This window comes from Leptodactylus fuscus, chromosome 1, assembly GCF_031893055.1.
Source record: "Leptodactylus fuscus isolate aLepFus1 chromosome 1, aLepFus1.hap2, whole genome shotgun sequence".
NCBI classification, from domain to species: Eukaryota; Metazoa; Chordata; class Amphibia; order Anura; family Leptodactylidae; genus Leptodactylus; species Leptodactylus fuscus.
In genome coordinates, this window is record NC_134265.1 from 55,705,801 (window position 1) to 55,731,199 (window position 25,399).

General features: G+C 42.0%; 1 protein-coding gene across 2 annotated transcripts in view; it reads right to left on the reverse strand.

Annotated features, from left to right (window-relative positions):
- Positions 1 to 25,399, reverse strand: part of FCHO2 (FCH and mu domain containing endocytic adaptor 2) — a 113,134-nt gene that overhangs the window by 32,668 nt on the left and 55,067 nt on the right. For both annotated transcript variants that reach the window (XM_075270574.1, XM_075270566.1), the window contains exons 7-11: positions 13,990 to 14,088; positions 11,957 to 12,053; positions 6,570 to 6,614; positions 6,390 to 6,462; positions 5,024 to 5,048 (exon numbers count right to left, since the gene is read on the reverse strand). In XM_075270574.1, the coding sequence (XP_075126675.1) occupies positions 5,024 to 5,048; positions 6,390 to 6,462; positions 6,570 to 6,614; positions 11,957 to 12,053; positions 13,990 to 14,088 (339 nt within the window). The remainder of the gene's footprint in view (positions 1 to 5,023; positions 5,049 to 6,389; positions 6,463 to 6,569; positions 6,615 to 11,956; positions 12,054 to 13,989; positions 14,089 to 25,399) is intronic.

The window sequence follows — 25,399 nt, forward strand, 5'->3', positions numbered from 1 at the left end:
CTTGCTCCAATCCTTCTGTCTCCTCATGTAATCCCAGACAGACTGGATGATGATGACATCAGGGCTCTGCGGGGGCTGTATCAGCACTTCCAGGAATCCTCCTCCAAAGGACAAAGGTCACACCAAATATTGATGCGATTTAGATGTTTGTTTTTTTACACCAAAAGCAACCTTTTATATGTGGGTCGGAAGCGGCGATAATGATTGGCCAATCCACAGGGAAAGACATTTCCTTTCACTAGTGCAAACATTGAATTTGTAGCAGAAAAGTCTAAAAATGGCACAAAATCCTATAAATGAATTGATATAAAATCAATTCAATAAGAGCAAACAAAAAAAGTGAACAAAAACAAGGTGGCACATTCTGAAATTAGTGGTGATCAGAAGGAATGTCAGGAAATATTATTCCACTGAAAGAATAGTCAAGGTTCGGAACTAATTTTCAGCAGATGTGGTTGGGAAACCTACAGTAAGTGAATATAAGCCTGTCTGAGATACACATGGCTATCCTATAGATAAAATGGTAATATTGTAAGGATAGACTAGATGGACCGGGGGGCTTCTCTGCGATCAGTCTTCTGTTTCTGAAGTTCTTATAGTTCAGACATATGTAATGGTTACAGCTAATCCTCAACAACCAGCCAAAACCACCTGCCATGGAGGATGCCTCCCAGATTAATGGATAGCTACAAAAGAATTTACTCCTGCAACTACAAATTCTTGGTATAAAATGGTATCTATTTCCCTATGTGCGAGTACTTATTAAATCATGCAGTTTCAGGTGGACATTTTACAAGACATGAGAGACAGTGGACAATGAGACAAATAGGTCATTGTGAAATTAGGGCAAAGTTATCGTTATGTCTGCAAAAATATCATAAATGTGAGCAATGTCTGCAGCATGTTTTACTTAAAGGGGCCTGTAACTAGAACACAGCCTGCAGATAGATAGGTCACACCGGGCTCTCATCTTGAGTTCCTCCATTATCTGGATATCTGTTGCTCAGTGCACTGATAATACTCTCTTCGCTCCAAAGAGCTCATTTGGATTTATCCAAAAAAGGAGGAAAAGATTTACAAAGGCAAAACACTATTTGATTCAGGTGACCCTAACCTATGTGTGCAGGGCTGAGATTATGTGTCTGGTTCTGGTGACAATGTTAATAAAACTCCCCCGATCCCCTTCCATCAGCATTCATGTACTACTACACGACTAATATGGATCTGTGGATATCTCCTCTACTTTCTGGATCTCACTTGAAATAAAATGCTCGCCGGCACTCACTGCCGGACACGGTCTGTCAGGTTTCCGTCTTCTGTCTACAGAAGACGGAAACCCGACAGACAGAGATCGGGCGCAGATGTGAACGAGCCCTGACATGTAGGAATAGCCTTAAGAAAGGCTATTCTTCTCCTACCTTTAGAGGTCTTCTCCGGGCCGCCGTTCAGTTGAAATCCTGGTTTTCTTATGTATGCAAATACGTTCTCTTGCAACACTGGAGGTGTCCCCAATGCTACGAGAGAACTGTCCAGCGCCGCCTCCATCTTCTTCTGGAACGCCCTCTCACTGTGTCTTCTTCTGTCCTGGGTTTCAATCTTCTAGGCCTTGGGCAGAGCCAACTGCGCATGCCCGGGCCAGAAGAAAAAGCACGCCTACACAGTTCTGGGCCGAGGCCTAGAAGATTGAAACCCAAGACAAAAGACGACACAGGGAGAGGGCGTTCCTGAAGAAGATGGAGGCGTCGCTGAAGATTTCTCTCGCAGCTTTAGGGATGCCCCCAGTACTGTTTGAGCGCTGAGGACCGGCCCCAGTGCTGCGGGAGAACTCATTTGCATACTGAAGAAAACCTCTATTTCCACCGAACAGCGGCGCGAAGAAGACATCTAAAGGTAGGAGAAGAATAGCCTTTCTTAAGGCTACTCCTACGAGCAAGGGAGAAAAAAAAAGGGTGTCCAATGATAGAATCCCGTTAATACCAATATCAGTTCTTCACAAAAACATCACATTATACACTTGCAAGTACTAACCACAAGCTATACTTCGTAAAACACAGATTCTCTTATAATCCTAAAAACCAAAACCTATTTACAGTACATGCTCGGTTTTTTCCCCTCCACAGAAGTCCCATAGGCAGTAAACACGTTCACACACCTGAATACCATGACTAGGCAGTCTTGTCTTATCAAGGTCACTGCACACGTCCTTACCTCTGCACTCTCTCAGAAGAAAGGAATTTCATACCTGAGATAACACAACACACCTCTATAGGTTATAGTATAATGCTGCCATCTGTGTGACTAGCCTACTGCTGCACTCCAGGATCCTCAGAACTTACAATTATTTATTTAAGCTAACATATAGCGCCATCATATGCCACAGCGCTTGAAAGAGATATTATCAACACTATCCCATACAGGGCTCACTACACATTCTTGAGGCAGGGTTGCCATCCAAGAACAGTTGATAACCAAATCACCAGAGCCACCAGGTTACCAAGATCGGAGTTATTAAAATACAATACCAAACAGGAGAACAATCGAGTGCCCCTGGTCGTTACATATAACCCACACCTGGAGACGCTGAGAGGAATTACACGCAAACTACATCCACTACTGCAAAAAGACAACCGTCTAAAATCCATATTTTCAGACCCCCCCCCCCCCTCCTATGCTACAGACAGCCACCAAACCTCAGGAATATGATTATTAGCAGCTCTCTGTCACCTCCAACTAACAAAAGAACATTCCCATGTGGACAGAAGAGGTGCAAGACCTGCCCGCACATATTGACCACTGAAGGATAAAGATCCCAAACTCTAACAGGGAATATAAAATCCCAGGTGTGTTCACCTGTAACACACCTAATGTAGTGTATTTGATCATTTGCACCAAATGTTCCACTGAAAATCTGTATGTTGGAGAGACCGGTCAGAAACTCAGAATGAGAATTAATTCACATCGCCATACAATCAAACAACAGAGAACTGATCTTCCCGTGCCAAATCATTTTTGCCAGGAAGACCACAACATCATCAATGACATGAAAATCTTGATCTTAAAAGGGAACTTTAAATCAAGGAAACAGCGACTGATTTATGAGTACAAGGCCATGACCCTATTCCAGACGCTGGACAATGGAATGAACATCTCACGGTGGGTTTATGTCTTTTTATACAAATCATTAAGACAGCCATTAAGATAAGAACCTGGGATCTGGCAATTGATTGTTTGTTGTTATAAGTATATAGTAATAAGCCTCTTCCCCCCTCCCTCCTGTAATCCTACCCCTGTGTCCAGTTATATACACTCACCGGCCACTTTATTAGGTACACATGCTAGTAACGGGTTGGACCCCCTTTTGCCTTCAGAACTGCCTCAATTCTTCGTGGCATAGATTCAACAAGGTGCTGGAAGCATTCCTCAGAGATTTTGGTCCATATTGACATGATGGCATCACACAGTTGCCGCAGATTTGTCGGCTGCACATTCATGATGCGAATCTCCCGTTCCACCACATCCCAAAGATGCTCTATTGGATTGAGATCTGGTGACTGTGGAGGCCATTGGAGTACAGTGAACTCATTGTCATGTTCAAGAAACCAGTCTGAGATGATTCCAGCTTTATGACATGGCGCATTATCCTGCTGAAAGTAGCCATCAGATGTTGGGTACATTGTGGTCATAAAGGGATGGACATGGTCAGCAACAATACTCAGGTAGGCTTTGGCGTTGCAACGATGCTCAATTGGTACCAAGGGGCCCAAAGAGTGCCAAGAAAATATTCCCCACACCATGACACCACCACCACCAGCCTGAACCGTTGATACAAGGCAGGATGGATCCATGCTTTCATGTTGTTGACGCCAAATTCTGACCCTACCATCCGAATGTCGCAGCAGAAATCGAGACTCATCAGACCAGGCAACGTTTTTCCAATCTTCAATTGTCCAATTTCGATGAGCTTGTGCAAATTGTAGCCTCAGTTTCCTGTTCTTAGCTGAAAGGAGTGGCACCCGGTGTGGTCTTCTGCTGCTGTAGCCCATCTGCCTCAAAGTTCGACGTACTGTGCGTTCAGAGATGCTCTTCTGGCTACCTTGGTTGTAACGGGTGGCTATTTGAGTCACTGTTGCCTTTCTATCAGCTCGAACCAGTCTGGCCATTCTCCTCTGACCTCAACAACGCATTTCCGCCCACAGAACTGCCGCTCACTGGATGTTTTTTCTTTTTCGGACCATTCTCTGTAAACCCTAGAGATGGTTGTGCGTGAAAATCCCAGTAGATCAGCAGTTTCTGAAATACTCAGACCAGCCCTTCTGGCACCAACAACCATGCCACGTTCAAAGGCACTCAAATCACCTTTCTTCCCCATACTGATGCTCGGTTTGAACTGCAGGAGATTGTCTTGACCATGTCTACATGCCTAAATGCACTGAGTTGCTGCCATGTGATTGGCTGATTAGAAATTAAGTGTTAACGAGCAGTTGGACAGGTATACCTAATAAAGTGGCCGGTGAGTGTATATGCAGCCTCTACAGAGTGTTTTTAGTTATATCTGAAGAAGAAGCTCAGAGGAAGCTTCGAAACGTTATATATTCTGTCATCATTATGAGTTAGCTATTAAAAAAGGTATCACCTACTGAAGACTTGCAAAGTTTTTTTGTTTTTTATAATATGTAAATAAAGAGAACATTGAAAATTGCTGACAAAACTTGCCCTTGTATTAACATACACTAGGTAATGAATAATATACACCAGTAATTTATCAAAAAATGAAAGATTATAAACCAGAATGTAAACGTTAACCCTTTCAACAGGAATCAGGCTGCCCGCTTTAATAATGAATGAACACATTGCATAGAAACTCCACAGTGCTCTGAAAGAAGGTCAGTCTTAGCCTGTAATGGATAATGTACATCTGCAAAGAAGGGTCACAGTCTGCAATAGTTCACGTCGTACAATGCAGAGGTATGTATAGGAGAACTGGCATTAGCTAAGGAAAAGTAAAAACTAGCAGTTTACTTACAATTGAATCCGCGTCAGCATTCTCCCTGTGGATAGGAGAATATACGGGTTATTATAGAATCTGGTGCTATACGGTTCTCTTTCACATACTACAATACTGATCTTCACAACCTGTACATTTCAATAGCTATGAATTACACGATCTCTACCCTGCAATGAATCCAGCTAGCATGTACTGTTGTGTAGTTCTGGGTTGTATTTTGTAGACATACTGGATCATTCAGAGCTGTTCACACTGGACAGAAAGCAGCCATGAGAACGACACAGTGATGGTGGGGAACATCAGTCATGATGCAAGCACTGTAATTCTTTAAAGAGGGCTATGACACCGAGGTGTGTTACACTCCCACCCCTACCAAAGATTTCTGTGTCATTCATTTCAGCCACAGATCCATGTGTACTGTCGAATGGGAGGTCTCCAATGCTCTGAATTTGGTCTGAATTCCTACATCTGAATATACCCTTAAATTATGTAGAAATTAAACTAATTTTCTGCAATCTCAATTTCTTCTTCTGAGATGCTGCTCCTAGTTTCAGACTTTCTCATATGGAAGATGTAATTCTGAGAAATATATGACAGATGTGAGGTGTGGGTACAGGACATGGCAGCCTTCACTAGCTCTCTTGTGCCAGCAGTGTCATTCCTGTACTGCCTTCTCCTTCACCAGCTCAAAAAGGGATCACTTCTCCCTTGTGCCAAGAGACATTAATGCTGAGGGAGGAGTAAGCGACTGAGTAACTCTCCTCACTTTGTACACTCATACACAGCCTGTGTGATTCTCCCTCTCCACATGCATACTGCTGTATGACCCCTCTAATACAGAATGGTTTCTGTGATCAGCCTGCTCTGAAAACCTGGATGCTTTCCTGTCTTTCCACACTCTGACCTGTCATAGATAACCTCCTCTATCTCTGACACAGAGAGGAAGGGGCGAGTGGAGGAAAGAGAGCTTGCACAGCCACATAATCGTATAAGAGGGAGCATGACAATCATCTAACTTAAGGAGTGGCTCAGATTCTACAATAGCAAGATGGTAGGATATTTATAATGACCAATAAGAAGGAAAGAAAATGAACCATAAAGCATTTTGGCGTCTGGAGCTTTTACACTGCAGTGTGCCATGGTGCTGGGCCAAAGCATTAGATATATCAGTTCTGCCATCCTGTAAAGCTCAATATAAAATACGCCATAGCATCTGTGGGCAGACTCTGAATAGTGGTAAACCAGCAAGCAGATCTATAGGTGAAAAATGATGCTATATAGCCTAGTACATCAGATGGGGAGGAGTAGGAAGACAATACTGGAGGAAGGCAGCAATATGCACCATACCTATACCTGCTTATGGTATTCACTAGGAAATACTTACACAGACTCTGTATCATCCTTCTTTCTCATTTTAGTTGTTAGACCAAAAGGTTTTCTTTTTTTCTGTTTCACCCCTAAAATGTAAAATCGTGGACTTAGGTAACAGAAATGATTTCCACTTTAATTCCGAAGCAATGAAGGAAACATTCAGCTCCATGACAATATAATATAGCAGCCTCACCTTCTACAGCAACAGCGGCATTGCACTCCTCAAATTCAATGGGACCTAGAGGAAATGGAAATAAAATAAAACTATTTCTCTACAATAAATATATATTATAAGAAAAGACTAAAAAAAAAAAATATTCAATAACACTTACAAGCAGATACACTACACCATATAACATCTCCACTCTCAACCAGACGTCCTGACTTAGTAGCTCTGACATTTTAGTTTGTCCAAGTATTGTACATTTTTGCGAAGTCAGCATATCACTGCGGACCAGAGGGGTACGTCTATTTTCTCTGTTTCATAGACATATTGATGCAGGTGTCACACATGTGCCTTCATCGCCCCCTAGTGCATATTCATTTGCGGGACACAATGGTGTAATGATGGGATTTTAACACATTACACTAAACTACAGATAAAAGGAAGAAATAAGGAATGAAGACGACAGGTTTGTTACTCAGATATCTACTAGAAGTTATATAACCAGAGGTTTCTTAGAAATGGATCCTACAGTTTTGCTTATAAGATGGTCACAAGTTTGTACACAAAGATATAGTTAGCATGTTATGCTTAAAGGGGCTCTACCATTGAGAAAGTCATTTTTAGATAAGCACATCCTTGCTTAGCCTTTAGAAAGGCTACTCCACACCTACCTTTTGTATGTAAATTGCCTCAGTAGATTTTGAATGAGTCCGTTTTTATGCACATGTTAATGAGCTTCCACCGTGCACCGGAAGTGTCTGTGATCACAGTCTGCTCTATGTGTATGTACAGCAGAGTCTGCTGTGCTGATGACTCCTCTGTTATACATACACATACAGCAGTGCACAGAGACACTTCCGATGCATGGTGGAAGCTCATTAACATTTGCATAAAAACGGACTCCTTCAAAATCTACTGAGGCAATTTACATACAAAAGGTAGGTGTGGAGTAGCCTCTCTAAAGGCTATGCAAGGATGTGCTTATCTAAAAATGACTTTCCCAATGATAGAGCCCCTTTAAGGGTAAATAACAAATGTTTCCCATTATGTTATTTCATGTGTCATTCTCTCATTTGTTCTTCTTCTTGCTATTTCTATCCCAATATATCAGGTGGGACCATTGCACATTAACAGGGTGATTTCGGCTTTTGTGACATGCTGTTCTATTGGCGTCTATGGAGATCTAGGTGTCCTGATGAAGATGCATGGACTATACCACATAGAGTCTGAACAGGAAGAAACACGGTTAACATTGATGATTAAACAGGCTCAATTCATACGGTAATCTTCATGCCTGTGATGTCGGTAGGCCAAGTCGCTGACTGCATCTCCTCTATTCTTCCATAGCCTGACTGCAACTCCTGCTTTGGCTTCTTCATAAATGGCTGACGGTCATGGCCAGTCAGCAGCAATAAACATCTTCTAAGCAGCTCACTGCTCAGCTTCCCTGACTGTACTCTTAGGGTATATTAGTTTATTTAGGAGAATAGGGAGCAGGCAGAGATGGTACTGGCTCTAGCTTCGCTGAAGCCTCAAGTCACTGATCGCCAAGCACGAGACGAGAAAGCTGGGATAAAGCTAAAAATCAAGATGAAGTCTGATCAAAAGAAAACGGAAAGTACAGTATACCTATAACTGAAGATGGCCATGGGATGGGATGCGGTGATAGAAAGTTGTATTTTCAAATAAGGTTTTATGTAGGTCCTTAACACCTTATGGTTATGCCTGGTGGTCTATCTGCAGATCAATCATACTGATTTTACACATATATTGCAAACTTTTTAGAAGATATGTGACCTACATCAACAAGGAGAACTCCTATCTGCTAGCACGTAGTGAGAATTTCAATCTTTAGTACATACAGCGCACACAAAGCACTCTCTATGGCAAAGCTGCTAGAAAGTTAGGTTTGTTCAGTCTGTTCAATACAGGGAGGAAAATAAAACATTATTTTCTAACAGGATTGTGCACGGAGCGATTGAGAGGCTCTTTTCACATCTCCTCTATGCGCTTCCCATGCCACAGTGAGTGGCAAGGCTTTGCGTGCCTGGCATGGTGCCAGTTGACAGCCCAGCTGGATATCAGTGCACATCGTGACCTCCCTCCTGCAGCGTGTCACTTCGCAATCGTTTCCGCAGTAGAAAGTTTATTCAACCTCTCTCTGGAAATTCAGTGGACCGGCCATCATTCTGCTATTTAATCAGAGGGGGACATTTTATTTTTCTGACAGCACTAAAGCCAGAGAGCAAATCCTAATGAACAGCTTGATACAAGCGGAATTTCTAATGTTTTAGCCTCAATTAATTCTGCTGTCAAAACAAATGACTGCTCTTAGCTCTGCTATGGTAAAGCTGGGTCAGGAAAGGTCAGGCCTGGGAGTACACAATCGAGCTATTTTTCAGGGTTTTTATACAAGCTTTCCAGATCCAGCCCCATGATGGATTTATAATGCTGTATGGACAAACAATACACCTGCATTCCCATGTAAGCTGAGGAGCGAGCATGCAAACCTTTCACTGGCACGCACACCCTATGCTACAAACAATACGAAATATTACCTTATGTACACCCATTATTCAAAGAGGTCACAGTAAAAACTGCGCTGCTCAATAATACAACTGTATACATATCCACTATAGGTGCCGTGGAACACCGAGCATTACGGGCATGACATTATGAAAAATGTAAAGGGGTCCTCCTCACTCAAATGCTGTGATCTCTTCAAGCAGCTGATGGTCAGGACCCAAGTGAGACTCCTCCGATATTCAATTCCTTTGCAATTACCCTCTGGCTTCAGCAGTCTCACCCCCATTATACTTACCTGTCTTCCTCCTGTCCATTGCTGAGAGATCGCCGTTTTTGTCACTATGGAAATGAGCTCTTTGGATCAATGAGGGTGTTGCTATTTTGCCAAGGAGATAAGCAGAAACACTCTCATTGCTCCAAAGAGCTCATTTCCATACCAACAAAAATGGTGATATGGTGAAACGGAGGCAGCGATTTACAAGGGGAAAACACCATCTAGTTCAGGTGATCCTAACCTACCTACCTACCTATCAGGCTGGGTTCTGGCGACAGACTCCCTTTTAAGAGATGCAGAATATGCCCGATTTTCTTAAAATTCTTAGAGGGAGGGTTTCCGGGCAAAAAAATCTTAAAAAAAAAAAAAAAAGTCTTTTAGCGCTATTAATGGGATAATAAGTGCACCCAAGCACCTTTAGCAGTGTTTTACGTGATTTCTAGTTTTCTCTGGGAGTACGTGGCATCATGCTGCCTTAGCTAATGCAATGCATTATGGTAGTCTTAGGTTCTCCCTCTTACTCCTCCCCTCCCCTCCCCTGTTCCTAACACCCCTCCCTGTCTCCCTGACTATCCCGTCCACTAGTAGCCCTTCCCAACTAACTCAGCATCACCCCCCATTATACTTACCTGTCTTCCTCCTGTCCAGACTTCCTTCTGTGGGGAACGGCTCTTCCTCTTCTTTGATTCTGCCAGTGCCTGCGCAGCAGACCCGTCACTGTGCTGTAGCCTTCACTCCATCTCTTCTGCACAAGCATGGGCAGCTCCTTTGGGCTCCAATAGAGATGGATTGTTGGCTACAGTGCAAAGCCAGGACTCTGGCTCTTTTGCACACGCCCTGGCAGACGTCACAGAAAAAGGAGGAGCCATTCTCCACAAGAGGAAGTCTGAAAGGAAGAGAGGCAAGTATGATGGGGTAGAGGGGGGTTAATTGAGTAGTGACGTTCCGTTACCGAAAACAAACAGCTGAATTGTTGTCTCATCTGACCACAGCACCTTCTCCCAATGACTCTCAGAATCATCCAGATTAGTCAGATGAGACAAAAATTTAATTCTTTGGCATTAACTTAACTCTCTGTGTTTGGGGGGGAGAAATGCTGCCTGTGACCAAAGAACACCGTCCCCACTGCAAAGCATGGAAGTGGAAAAATTATGTTTTGGGGATGTTTCTCTGCTAAGAACACAGGACTACTTCACCGCATCAATAGGAGAATGGATGGAGCCATGTTGCGTAAAATCCTGAGTGACAGCCTCCTTCCCTCCACCAGGACATTAAAAATGGGTCATGGCTGGGTCTTCTAGTAGTACTATGACCCAAAACATACAGCCAGGGTGACAAAGGAGTGGCTCAAAAAGAAGCACATTAAGGTCATGGCGTGTCCTAGCCAGTCTCCAGGTCTTAATCTCATAGAAAACTTATGGAGGGAGCTGAAGCTCCAAGGTGCCAAGCGACAGCCTCAAAATTTTAATGATTTAGAGATGATCTACAAAGAGGAGGGGACCAATATAGCTCCTGATGTGCGCAAATCTCATCATCAACTACAAACAACGTCTGACCACTGTGCGCGCCAACAAGGGTTTTGTCACCAAGTATTAAGTCTTGTTTGTGAGAGGGATCAAATACTTATTTCTCTATTCAAAATTCAATAAATTTATAAAATTTATACAATATGATTTTCTGGATTTTATTTTTGATATTCTCTCACTGTTAAAATTAGATTACCCTTAAAATTATAGACTGTTCATGTCTTTGTCAGGGGGCAAACTTACAAAATCGGCAAAGGATCAAATAATAATTTCCTATACTGTATAAAAACAATGAAATACACACAGAAAAGGTATAACTGAGGCTATAACATTTCTCAACGGTTTCAGGATTTCTGATTGCTCTGAGTGAATGTAACCAGGACTGCTTACATCCCAAGGCTGTATGAGACAATGCATGGCATCCAGCGCAGAGCTAAACACACAGACACATATCTGGATTAGCAAAGTCACCAAGTTCATGAAAATGGTGAAGAATTAATAGACAAAGCATATTACAAACCTGCATAACTTATTATATAATAACTTTGAATAAACTGAACTTACTTAAGACCACCCAAGACATTGACTTTAGTATTTGTAAGTGCCTAAGGAACCAGCATGAAGGAACCTAAATGCTACACATACCAACATGGATGCACAGACTAGTTTGGAGTGGTATGTTAATGGTTAGAAGTAATTAAAAAACTTTTAAACTGCTCATGAAAACTTTTCATTGGTATAAAGTGTCTGACTGCGCCTTCAAAGTTTTCCAATGTAGTTTATAAGGTGAGGGCAGGCGGTGGGAGAAGCTGTAGAAGACTTGCGTGTCTCTCCTAATAGCAGAAGGCTGACTGGGCATGCACAACAGGCTCCCACCAGCTAAACATTGACGCTCCAGGGGAGGGGGAACAATGTGCCGCTTCCCAAATAAATCAGGCACGACATTCACCAGTCTCTGAACCCACGTGGGAATAACAAACAACAATGACACACGACATCTCACACAGCACAACATGACCTGTCACACAGATATACCAGCCAGGAATCATCCGTTCATGTACATGCCGGTACAAGGAAGACGCACTCACCGGGTCTCTCTTTCCCCGTGCCTTTAGATTCTGCAAACTTCTCCAGTAAACTGTCCACAGTGATGTTTTCCATGTTATTTATGAAGTCTTCATGAACCTGGAAAACAGTGATTAAAAGTAAAATGAATGGTTAGGAATATATAATAGGACATTATAATATTGTAATGTGTATGTATGATTATTATCCAGACAGAGTATATTCTATATAATAGTACATTATAACGGTGTGTAATGTGTATGTATGGTTATTATCTAGACAGAAAATATTCTATATAATAGTACATTATAACAGTGTGTAATGTGTATGAATAGGTATGAATCCAGACAAGGAGTATAAACTATATATAATAGTACATTATAATACTGTGAATGTCTATGTATGGTCATTATCCAGACAGAGTATATTCTGTATACCAATATAATAGTACATTGTAACAGTGTGTCACCTATGAATAGATATGAATCCAGGCAGGGATATTATTATATATAATCTAATTATTTTAATTCTATATCTAATTCTATATCTAATATAATCTATTATTATAATGCATTATAATAGTATGTAATGTGTATGACTAGTCAGTATCCAGACAGGGATTATAATGTCTATTTATATACATTATAATCTAGACCGAGAACAAAATATAATTTAATATATAATTTATATAATAGAGTGTAATGTCTATAAATGGTTATCAAAATAGACCAGGAGGATAACCTATATATAATGGCACATTATAATAGTGTGTAATGTGTATGAATGGTTATTTGACACACAGACAGCATAATATAATAATATATTTTACGCAGTGTTGCCTGTGATCCATGCATGTACTCCTTTTTTAATAAACTGTACTCTCATTTCCGTTTTTTGCCTAAGATCAGTGAAGAAAAACGGATTCCACACGGATCCATGAAAAACGCTTTCAAGAATCATCATGGTCGTGTAAATATAGCCTAAGGGTATAGCCATCAGGAGAATGTGCAATATATACTGTGTGGCAATAGTGATGTGGACGCTGCCTTTAGTTCAGGTGTTTCAGCCAGACCTGCGGCAGAATCAGGCACATAGCCATGTAATCCCCACAGACAAGCAATGGTAGAAGTCATGAAGAGCTCGGTGACTTTAAGGCTACATGCACACATAGTGATTTCCAACAGAAAATCTGTAGTGTGAGAGTAAAGCAGCAAAGTAAATATCTAAAGGAGACTAAAGGGTTACTCCTATCTCCAAAAAATGCCGTCAAGATGGAAATCAATTTCAATATTACTAAATGTGGATGATTTGTAAGATTTTCAATGAGGCCCTTGTTATGCCATTGCACTATTTTGGTATATTTGTCACATATGCACTAGTGTTTCTGGTTGGCCATGGTTGAACCTTCAGGGTTACTTCATGGCCGATGTTGCTTGAGTAAGTCCTTGGCCTTAATGTGCCACAAAACTAAATTGCTAAGATGAATTTCTCCATTTTGCATCCTTGAAACTTGAGACTATTTGCATGAATGTGCTTATGTGCAAATCACCAACAAGCCCAAATGCTTAGCTTAATGGTCTTTGTGCTGGAATGAGCGGAGCAGCCTATTAAAAGATGTGAAGAGTTATAGAGGGTGGAGGTGGCGACATGTCCTCTTCAAACAGGTGTTCCTCAGATCACACATATAAGACATGAAGATACTGTTGTATAGCAGCGTGTTATGTTTCAACGCTATAAATCTGACAGGCTAAATCACTAAAGCGTAAGGGCAGCAGTTCTCAGCGGAGTGGTGTGCCCCGTCAGCTGTTACCGCTCTACGGCGAGCTCAACAAAGTCAATGGGTCAGAGCGCTCAGATAATCACTTCTGCCCCTTCATTTTAGTGACTGATAGCGGACTCAGCACCCTGACCCCCATCAATCAAAACTTCTGATGTGTCATTATAACAGGTCAAAACTTGTTAGAAAGTTTCAGTGCACATTAGTAAATACACATGTACATGCACACTATATTACTGTCAGCAGCATAAATCATAACAACCGCCATAGTGCACTTACCTGGCCTATCTGAATATGGACCTCACTAACAGAATGGGAAAAACAGCCGATGATCTCCTTCACTCGAATGAGATGCGCCTCCTCAATGTCCTGAAATTTCTGAAAAATCAGAACCACAAAAAGTTAGTAATTGAGAACGAACCCCCCTGTCCTATACGCAAGGATTCGACACGACCACATTCATAGTATGTACTACTTAAATAGACTATAAACAGTAAAGCTCCGCACCAACCTGACAAGGGGTGAAATCATTCTAATAAGATGGTTGTTGAGGTACGACATATATGTTTCATGGGAAAGATTTTCATGTGCACTTTTGGAAATGTAATTCCTGAGCTAAAAGACAAGTGGTGAGTTACTACATGGTTGGCCACCTGAATCAAACTGTATTCGCCTTGTGAATCGTCCCCTCCGTTGCATAGAAAGCACAGTTTTTGTCAATATGCAAATCGTTTCTTTGGGACAATAAGGGTGATGATCCAAAGAACTCATTTGCATATCGACAAAAATTGTGATATCTCAGCAACGGAGGCGACAATTCACATTGGGAAAACACTGACTCAGATGACCCTAACCTATCTATCTGAAAGGCTGGGTTCTGATGACACAATCCCCATAAAGAGGTATTCCCATGTCCCTTGCTCACCAGCCTTCGCTGCTGCAAAGAGTTCTTTCTTCCTGGTTTTTGACAACAATTGGTGGGCGGGGTTTCATATGCATAGCCATACTGTCCGACTACCTCCAGTTTGGCTCCGCCCCCAAATTAGTGTGTAGCTTCACCCACCACATAGTGTGATCCTATGGGACGACTGAAGGGCCTGTGATGTCATCAAAGGTCCTATAACACTTGGATTTAGCTTGTTCTATATAGTGTCGGCTAAATCCTAGTGGGCTAAGGGACCAGGTCCTTCTATCCACTAGCTTTTAGCCCGCTCTATATAAGAAAGCTAAATCCTAGTGAGCAGAGGGACCGGGTCCACTAGGATTTAGACCGTTTTATATAAGAAAGAAGCACTCATTTCCCCCCATTTCCTTTATCTGAGAGCAGGAAGCTAGGTCACATGTGTGGTGTAGACACAGGAACAGCTACAGACACAGGCTTGCTCCCGTGCACTTAACCCCTCCTCCCTGAGAGCAGGCAGCTATGTCACTTGACATTTGAGCAGATAATAACAAGGGCTATAGAAATGCAGTGTCAACAATGAAGTGAATAAATTAAGATAGTGGACAAACAAAGCAGTTTTGCTGAAGCAGTGTATTTAGGAAAAGTCTTACATTCACATTAACAAGCTGTATAGCTAGGATTAGAGATGAGCGAACACTAAAATGTTCGAGGTTCGAAATTCAATTCGAACAGCCGCTCACTGTTCGAGTGGGTTTCGAACCCCATTATAGTCTATGGGGAACATAAACTCGTTAAGGGGGAAACCCAAATTCGTGTCTGGAGGGTCACCAAGTCCACTATGACACCCCAGGAAATGATACCAACACCCTGGAATGACACTGGGACAGCAGGGGAAGCATGTCTGGGGGCATAAAAGTCACTTTATTTCATGGAAATCCCTGTCAGTTTGCGATTTTCGCAAGCTAACTTTTCCCCATAGAAATGCATTGGCCAGTGCTGATTGGCCAGAGTACGGAACTCGACCAATCAGCGCTGGCTCTGCTGGAGGAGGCGGAGTCTAAGATCGCTCCACACCAGTCTCCATTCAGGTCCGACCTTAGACTCCGCCTCCTCCAGCAGAGCCAGCGCTGATTGGCCGAAGGCTGGCCAATGCATTCCTAGTCAGTTTTGCTCAACTACACATCTAATGCACACTCGGCACTGCTACATCAGATGTAGCAATCTGATGTAGCAGAGCCGAGGGTGCACTAGAACCCCTGTGCAAACTCAGTTCACGCTAATAGAATGCATTGGCCAGCGCTGATTGGCCAGAGTACGGAATTCGGCCAATCAGCGCTGGCTCTGCTGGAGGAGGCGGAGTCTAAGGTCGGACCTGAATGGAGACTGGTGTGGAGCGATCTTAGACTCCGCCTCCTCCAGCAGAGCCAGCGCTGTTTGGCCGAATTCCGTACTCTGGCCAATCAGCGCTGGCCAATGCATTCTATTAGCCCGATGAAGTAGAGCTGAATGTGTGTGCTTAGCACACACATTCAGCTCTACTTCATTGGGCTAATAGAATGCATTGGCCAATCAGCGCTGGCCAATGCATTCTATTAGCTTGATGAAGCAGAGTGTGCACAAGGGTTCAAGCGCACCCTCGGCTCTGATGTAGCAGAGCCGAGGGTGCACAAGGGTTCAAGTGCACCCTCGGCTCTCCTACATCAGAGCCGAGGGTGCGCTTGAACCCTTGTGCAGCCTCAGCTCTGCTACATCAGAGCCGAGGGTGCGCTTGAACCCTTGTGCACACTCTGCTTCATCAAGCTAATAGAATGCATTGGCCAGCACTGATTGGCCAGAGTACGGAGTTCGGCCAATCAGCGCTGGCCAATGCATCCCTATGGGAAAAAGTTTATCTCACAAAAATCATAATTACACACCTGATAGAGCCCCAAAAAGTTATTTTTAATAACATTCCCCCCTAAATAAAGGTTATCCCTAGCTATCCCTGCCTGTACAGCTATCCCTGTCTCATAGTCACAAAGTTCACATTCTCATATGACCCGGATTTGAAATCCACTATTCGTCTAAAATGGAGGTCACCTGATTTCGGCAGCCAATGACTTTTTCCAATTTTTTTCAATGCCCCCGGTGTCGTAGTTCCTGTCCCACCTCCCCTGCGCTGTTATTGGTGCAAAAAAGGCGCCAGGGAAGGTGGGAGGGGAATCGAATTTTGGCGCACTTTACCACGCGGTGTTCGATTCGATCATGGCGAACACCCTGATATCCGATCGAACATGTGTTCGATAGAACACTGTTCGCTCATCTCTAGCTAGGATCCTTGTTATGGGACAACCCCTTCAAGCAATCACTGCAGGGGATATGTATGGACAGTCACACTCTAAGAAGGTAGAATGTTACAGCAGCTGTTCCCATTGATCATTTTAACACCACCAACGTAAATTTAGGAAAATATACTGTGTGAGTTACTTGTTAGAGGAGTGTAAATGTGGGGCCTTTTATGTGCCCCACATTTATGCCTTTTATGTGCCAGTGATACACAGTTGTCTGTGCACCCCATTTGCCACATTTTACAAAGGTGGGAAGAGATGCTTAGGCGGGACAAACTTCACGATAACTAAGGCCAGAATCTCGGGCAAGTTATACCAGAAACCAACATCAGTCCCTGAATGGTGCGGACTTTAATTCTGGCCAGAGCTACTTAGTAATAGAGGCACAAAAAATCTGAGCAGCCGTGATAAATAACATTAACACATGGCGACATGATTTTTAAGGCGTAATATGGAAAAAGTTGCAAACAAATAAAACTGATGGCAGTTAACGCAACACCAAAACTAAAGGAATTAAAATATATGTGAAATGGGCAGGGACTAGTCATTTTAGCACTGAAGTCTCATCAAATACACAAACTAAATGGAAAGTTACATGCGTGTCAAAAAAAAAAAAAAAAAAAAAAAAATTCCACTAGGTGGCAGAGCTCACCGCACATTACACTGTACAGCTTAACAAAAATACAAAATAAAGATCAAGCACAAACCACATGAACATACAGTATATAGTAGATCCATACAAGTCCACACGGGTGACAGTAGGAGGGATCTACTGACAATTATTCATCATATTTTCCCTCTTATCTCTTCGATTTTAACTTTGGATTTTAAAATTGTGAAGACGGGTTGTCGGGCTCTTAAGGGAAGAAACAAAAATGCTGCAACTATTATTTATATTAAAAAAAAAAAAAAAAAAAAAAAAAAACCCCGGCAACACTGCCACAAAATCCACAAAAAAAACAGCAGAGAGAAAAGTTCTGCACAGAGGAACTTTTCCTCGATGCCGGTTTTGCAATAAAAAAATGGTGGAAATGGAATGGACACTGGTTGGATGCCATTACATTGTGGTTTTTCAATGCAACGCTGAGAACCTGCACCAGAACAGAGCACTTTTAGCATATGTAACATGGATTTCACCATAGATTTTGTTCTTATAACCACAGATTTCAGGACGTAGGTTTTTGGAGATGAGAGAATGATCCAAGGGTTTATTCTTATTGGTATATTTGGAGTTTGTAGGAAATTGTTCTCCTAACACAAGAAAATTGCCATCCGCCTCATGGAGGGATTTACCTTCCTCTGGATCAACACTGGAACAAAATACAGTACCCGCACCTTAATCTGACATTGCACGTGAGCACAAAAATTTACTGAATGCCTCACCAAGAGGGTTGGAAACGCCTGTTCTATAGTCATCTGTAGATCCCACCTCTTGGACTTGCAGCAATCATTCATGGTAAATCTTGTAAATGCGCCATAAACATCAGAAACAAATATACCTTTAAAGGGGGTCTTGTCAGATTGTTCAAGGCTACCAGGCTAAATATATTATATATATATATATATATATATATATATATATATATATATATATATATATATATATATATATATATATATATACACATATACATATACATATACATATATATATATACACTCACCGGCCACTTTATTAGGTACACCATGCTAGTAACGGGTTGGACCCCCTTTTGCCATCAGAACTGCCTCAATTCTTCGTGGCATAGATACAACAAGGTGCTGGAAGCATTCCTCAGAGATTTTGGTCCATATTGACATGATGGCATCACACAGTTGCCGCAGATTTGTCGGTTGCACATCCATGATGCGAATCTCCCGTTCCACCACATCCCAAAGATGCTCTATTGGATTGAGATCTGGTGACTGTGGAGGCCATTGGAGTACAGTGAACTCATTGTCATGTTCAAGAAACCAGTCTGAGATGATTCCAGCTTTATGACATGGCATTGCATTATCCTGCTGAAAGTAGCCATCAGATGTTGGGTACATTGTGGTCATAAAGGGATGGACATGGTCAGCAACAATACTCAGGTAGGCTTTGGCGTTGCAACGATGCTCAATTGGTACCAAGGGGCCCAAAGAGTGCCAAGAAAATATTCCCCACACCATGACACCACCACCACCAGCCTGAACAGTTGATACAAGGCAGGATGGATCCATGCTTTCATGTTGTTGACGCCAAATTCTGACCCTACCATCCGAATGTCGCAGCAGAAATCGAGACTCATCAGACCAGGCAACGTTTTTCCAATCTTCAATTGTCCAATTTCAATGAGCTTGTGCAAATTGTAGCCTCAGTTTCCTGTTCTTAGCTGAAAGGAGTGGCACCCGCTGTGGTCTTCTGCTGCTGTAGCCCATCTGCCTCAAAGTTCGACGTACTGTGTGTTCAGAGATGCTCTTCTGGCTACCTTGGTTGTAACGGGTGGCTATTTGAGTCACTGTTGCCTTTCTATCAGCTCAAACCAGTCTGGCCATTCTCCTCTGACCTCTGGCATCAACAACGCATTTCCACCCACAGAACTGCCGCTCACTGGATGTTTTTTCTTTTTCGGACCATTCTCTGTAAACCCTAGAGATGGTTGTGCGTGAAAATCCCAGTAGATCAGCAGTTTCTGAAATACTCAGACCAGCCCTTCTGGCACCAACAACCATGCCACGTTCAAAGGCACTCAAATCACCTTTCTTCCCCATACTGATGCTCGGTTTGAACTGCAGGAGATTGTCTTGACCATGTCTACATGCCTAAATGCACTGAGTTGCCGCCATGTGATTGGCTGATTAGAAATTAAGTGTTAACGAGCAGTTGGACAGGTGTACCTAATAAAGTGGCCGGTGAGTGTATGTATATATATATATATATATATATATATATATATATATATATATATATATATATATATATATATATTAGTGCAGTCACAGATGGTATAACCACTTTAAGGGGGTATTTTAAATTACTCCTATGGGTGGTCCAAAGCTTTAGGAGCTCCCATATAAATGAGTGGGGGAGAGTCGCACACTGGCAGCCACATCTCCATCTGTAGGTTGCAGAGGAGGGATCAATAGCTATGAACCATATATGGCATTTCTTAAGAATTAAATATCCCTTTAAAAGTGAGTTTGTCAGATTGTTCATGGCTACAAGGCATTGATCTAAAAGATCTGTGCAAATACACCATTAGCAGTACAAACAAGATCGCAAGTGTCCCAAGTCCTGCGAGTGCTCTGGTCTCTTTTCCTGGAAGGCATATAAATAAGAGTCCTATAAGTAATAAATGGTAACATGAGATGCCTGTAGCCTGCATCAATACATATGATAGATCTGTGCATCTGCATTTCCTAGCCGCTCTCCTTGATCCAAGTCTCTAATGTATAAGTTATTGCACTGACGGCAAATATAGAGCTCAGCCCAAAACTAATGGCATGTCTAAAAGCAAGCAGTATCTTCACTATATCCTCATGAAGCCAATACTATCATTTCTACTGAGGGAGACAAGTCTACACCTGCTGAAGACATCTCCTATGGAGAAAACCAGTATCTGCATTGTCAGGGCACATACGGGCATAATTCACATTGGAATCTGATGCACTAAAAAGAGTAGAGAATATTAGAGATAAATACATCTATGTAAGCCACGCAAACAGGAAAAAGTCTGCAGGAAACGTGATGGGTGAGACCAATGGTGCCGACATCAGCAAAAATAAAAGCAGCATCCTGCAGCGTGAAGTCCGGGATCGCCCTTGTTGTCAGCAGACTGACTAGGAATTCCACTGCGGCTTCCAATGTCCTACTGCAAAACCAACACCATATACTCCATAATAATGTAATGGAGTGCCTGGTGACACATAACAGTACTATACCCCAAACAGCATACAATTACAGGGATTCATCTGATCTCTACAGGGATCAAGTTTCTATTTTTAAGCTTTTTGGCCTTCTATACTTTCAGGTCTCTGCTCACAATGGTCTTTATAATGGAGCCATGACAAAACTAAGGAGTGGTTCTTGATCATATCTTAATGGATATCAACTGAGTTATAAAGAGAAGCGCAGCCAGAATAGCAATGCAGACCTAAAGAGTGCCTGTGTTTTCTACAAGCCATCGTACATGGTGCCCTATCAGTTTTTCTGCCTCTAAAATCCTCTTTATGACTACACCATATTTTGCATTTGTCTCTGAGGCTGTGGGCATGTTCAATAAAGAGCAATTTGTCTCCCTCCCCTATTCCTTACAGACAGTACTTGTTTCTTTACATGTAATTCTGCCACTAGTAAATGTATGATAGCAAACAAATAGCTGAGAAAAACCCAAGTGACCATAATACAGGAGGATCCAGGAACATGAAAGCAAATTCCTGGATAAATACGTGCAAGCAAGCGTGTAAAACACAAGAAACAAATTCATGAGAACAGTCTGAATAGTCACTTTCTATCTGTGAATATCATGTCATCTGCAATCATACAAGCAGACAGAAGTAGATACAAGTACATAGAAGACTCTTCTTACATTGTAAAAAGTGAGATTTGCACAATGTTTAGTCCTTTACACAGAGCAGGCAGTCTGCAGACCTCTATATGGAGCCTATGAAGAGAATCAACCCCTCCCCTCTCCGTTCACTGTGTGAAGATGTAACAGAACCTCCCTCTCCACTCACTGCGAAGACATCTTGTTTTGGTTGGTACCTATGGACAAATCTTCCCTGGTAACAGGTACTGAACTTCAAATTAGCTAGAAGGGATATTTCTAGTGGGAGGAACTTTAGAGAGGTTTTCTGTGTAGTAGTTGGACATCAATACTACAATTCATATATTTAAGGATAGGCCATTGATTCTAAATTTCTGGAAAACCCAACATTGCCTGCTCCTGTTGGACACACCACCTGACAATACAGAACCTAAATAGCATATTAGACATCAAAACTAACTGCACTTATTGCTCAAGGGGAGGTGAGGCTAGTGAAAAAATCCAAATGTGCCAGACTCAGCTCCTATTAAAGGATACAAAGAACTGGACTAAAAGTAATTTTCTGTTGATACATTCCCTTTAACATGACTGACGCTTACATTGTAGGAGAGACAAGTTTCTGCCAACATATCTGGCTACAGTTTTCTCACCTCATCCTGTTTAGAACACATGCATGTTTAGCTGAGTCCTCAATATATAACAAATAAATGGGGAGAATCCCCCCCAGCCTAGTGGACTCCTAAGCTTAGAGTCATTACAAGGCAAGCGGAATCTTTTCCCAAGAAGCTCAATAGGCTTAGGATCAACCGCGCATAGATTGTGGGAGGCCAGATAAATAAGTTTCAGTTTATCTGTTACAGACAGTAAGCAGGGTTACATTAATGGCGGCTATTTATCGGGGCTCCCAGACCAGCGAATGTTCAGAATATACCGGAATTCAGACTATTCAGATTTAATTAAGTTGCCTACGAGTGGAATTTGTGGTGAACAACCAGAGAGGCGACCTGCAGATCTGCTCCTATTAGACGAAAAATTCCAGGGCTAAAGCAGCAACCGGTTTATAAATGCTTAAACAGCAAACTGTCCAAGCTTGTGGTAGAACAAGTTGACCTCTTTTGGCATTTTACATAGAAAATTAAGTGTACACAGGGGTGTGGTGTTCTGCATTAATCCAGATGGCATGGCTGAACAGGTGCCAGGCACCGGTTACTCATAACAACCTGTTCACGTCACTGCTGCTAAAAGCTCAGATACACATCACCTCTTCCAAAACTCAAGTGTTTTACAGACATGGCAGCCTTCCATTAAGTCTCTACAATTTACTGAAATGTAAAGATAATCCTCTTGAAAAACAGATTTGGAAATTGACACTTCACAATCCACAGCGGTGATCTCCAAACTATGACTCGCCAGCTGACGCAGAACAACAACTCTCAGCATGGCCTTCTGGAACTAGTTGGAGTTTCACAGCTGTAGGGTTTGAGAAATCCACTGATCTACAATATCGTGAGAGGTTACCTGTCGTATAGTTCTTAAAAGGGAACTAAGGGCTGGTTCACGCGGGGCAAGAGGGGGCGGATTTTGACAATAGAGGTCTATGTAGACCGCTAGCAAAAAATAGAAGCATACTGTCCTTTCTTCAGGCGGATTCCTCGGCGATAGCAGAGCAAGTGAAACCCCGCCCACTAATGTGCCGAGAAAACCAGGAAGTGAAGAGAGCACACAAGCGTGATGGGAATACCCCTTTAAGAATTAAATATCCATTTAAAAGTGTGTTTGTCTGATTGTTCACGGCTACTAGGCATGTATCTAAAAGATCTGTGCAAATACACCATTAGCCCATTCATTTGGGCCTAATTCGGAGTGGCCGCGACGGAATGTGTTCACGTGGAACCCCGTGTGAACTAGCCCTTATAGAAATGCAGATTTACTACCACTATTGTAACTTTATTGTTAAAAATATATATATATATATATATATATATATATATATATATATATATATATATATATTAGGGATAAATGCAGAGTACATAAAGAAAAAGTAGCAGAAGAATAACAAAAAAAGGGAATAAAATTGAATTGAAAAGAGGGGAAATAGTATAGTATAATAGAAAAGGGGAAAAAGGAGATACCATGGAAAGAACATATATGTGGGATTGCTAAAGAAAGAAATCCATTCTAAAATATATCACCAAAAGATAAAGTTTTGCTCAGGCACTCTTGGTGCTAAAGGTTTAACCAAGAATGACTAAAGTTTCATGGGTGACCAGTGTAAGCCTCTGTTCACATTTATGTTGGAGATTGCATTAGGAGCCTCGGTTTCAGATTCCATACAAAGGGCCAAATTGAACGGTACAGCACATGTGGTAAAATGATGAACACGGACCCCGTTTTAGCCAGTGGACACATTACTTTAGATACTGTGTTTCTCAGTAAGAGACCCTGCTATTGGAAGCTCAGTGCTCAGCTATAACTCGTGGAGAAACATGAGACATTACATAGTACCTATTGAAACAAATGGAAGAGATAGGCACATAAAATGACCCAAAATTACAAATTTGAAAATCAAAAATAACAGCACTCATAACCATTATGACTGTCACGTAGTGGACAGAGGGCCCAGAAAAGTCTTGGCTTTGATAGTTGGCTGGTCATGTCCAAAGTGGTGGTTCAGCCATGTGAGCCTGTAATGTGGTACTTAACATTATATTGTGGATGGCAGACAGCCCTGAAGGCATTAGAGGGTTAAAGAAGTAAACGTCATACATAAGAACTAGCTGGACTCCTACACAGACGCCAGAATATAGATGTGCGGGACTGATTAACTTAGGAAGCTTATTATAATAGAGTATATTAACTAGCGCCATATCTGACAATAGATCACAGCTCCACCGTCCTCAGTTAATGAGTAACATTCCTTCCTGCTGATGCTAAGAACACTATTATACCCAGAAAGTATCACAAAGGACTGTAACGATATGCAAAATAGCAGTGAAAATCAGAGCTATGATATCCGCTAACGTTACAGCGGGGCCTACTGATATTACATACTATACAGTAAATGCACTCTCCCTCTCTAGTATCACACACTTACACAACCACAAAGCCTCTGCCTTGGCTGCATAGAAACAATTTCTCAGGGCATGGTGTAAATGAGAACTGCCGAACATAATGGTTGTAAAGTATTCAGTCTCCAAAAACATTCTTTGGCTAGGTTCACATTAGTGTCAGAGCCTGGTTTGGAGAATGCTATCTGCGCAGCTACAATAATGACGGAAACCCGACTGACCCCATTATAGCAGGGCTGAGGAGTCGGAAGGTCAAACCAACAACTCCAAATTCTCTATTTCTCCACAGCCTGACATTGGCTCCTCCATAAATAGCTGACAGCCATGTTCAGGGAGAAGAAGAAGTAAAGCACCTGGAATTCACAAAAAAGGCAATAATTGAATTCCTATGAAAATTTGCAATCAATCTAAGATTAATAACTGTATAAAATAATTCATTTAGAAGCCAGAGTCGGAGCAGATAACTTTTTCCAGCTCTACCCAATACTGGCCCCAATTATTTATTTTGCTGTCCATATAAAGGACACAAAAATAAAATCAATGGAAATACCATCACAGACGTGAGCCGAGCCTTTAGGGCCACAGGTTACTGCTTACAGTCATGGAGTCCGAACCCCTGCCTATCAGTCTGGGAAATCTAACACTCTCCATAGACTGCTAGGTTATTAGTGTAATGATCCTATAACCCTCTAGAGAGTGCTTACTATTATCATACCAGGAAACACAAAGGTAGTTTCCAAATGTAGTGACATCATCGCCACAATCTGATGGACTTCTAATCTCTTTTCGTAGAATATTTTTTTTCCTTTTACAGTAATGTCTATTTTTCATGTGATTCCAGAATAAAACATCCGCTCACCGGGAGGCCATTAAAGCTGA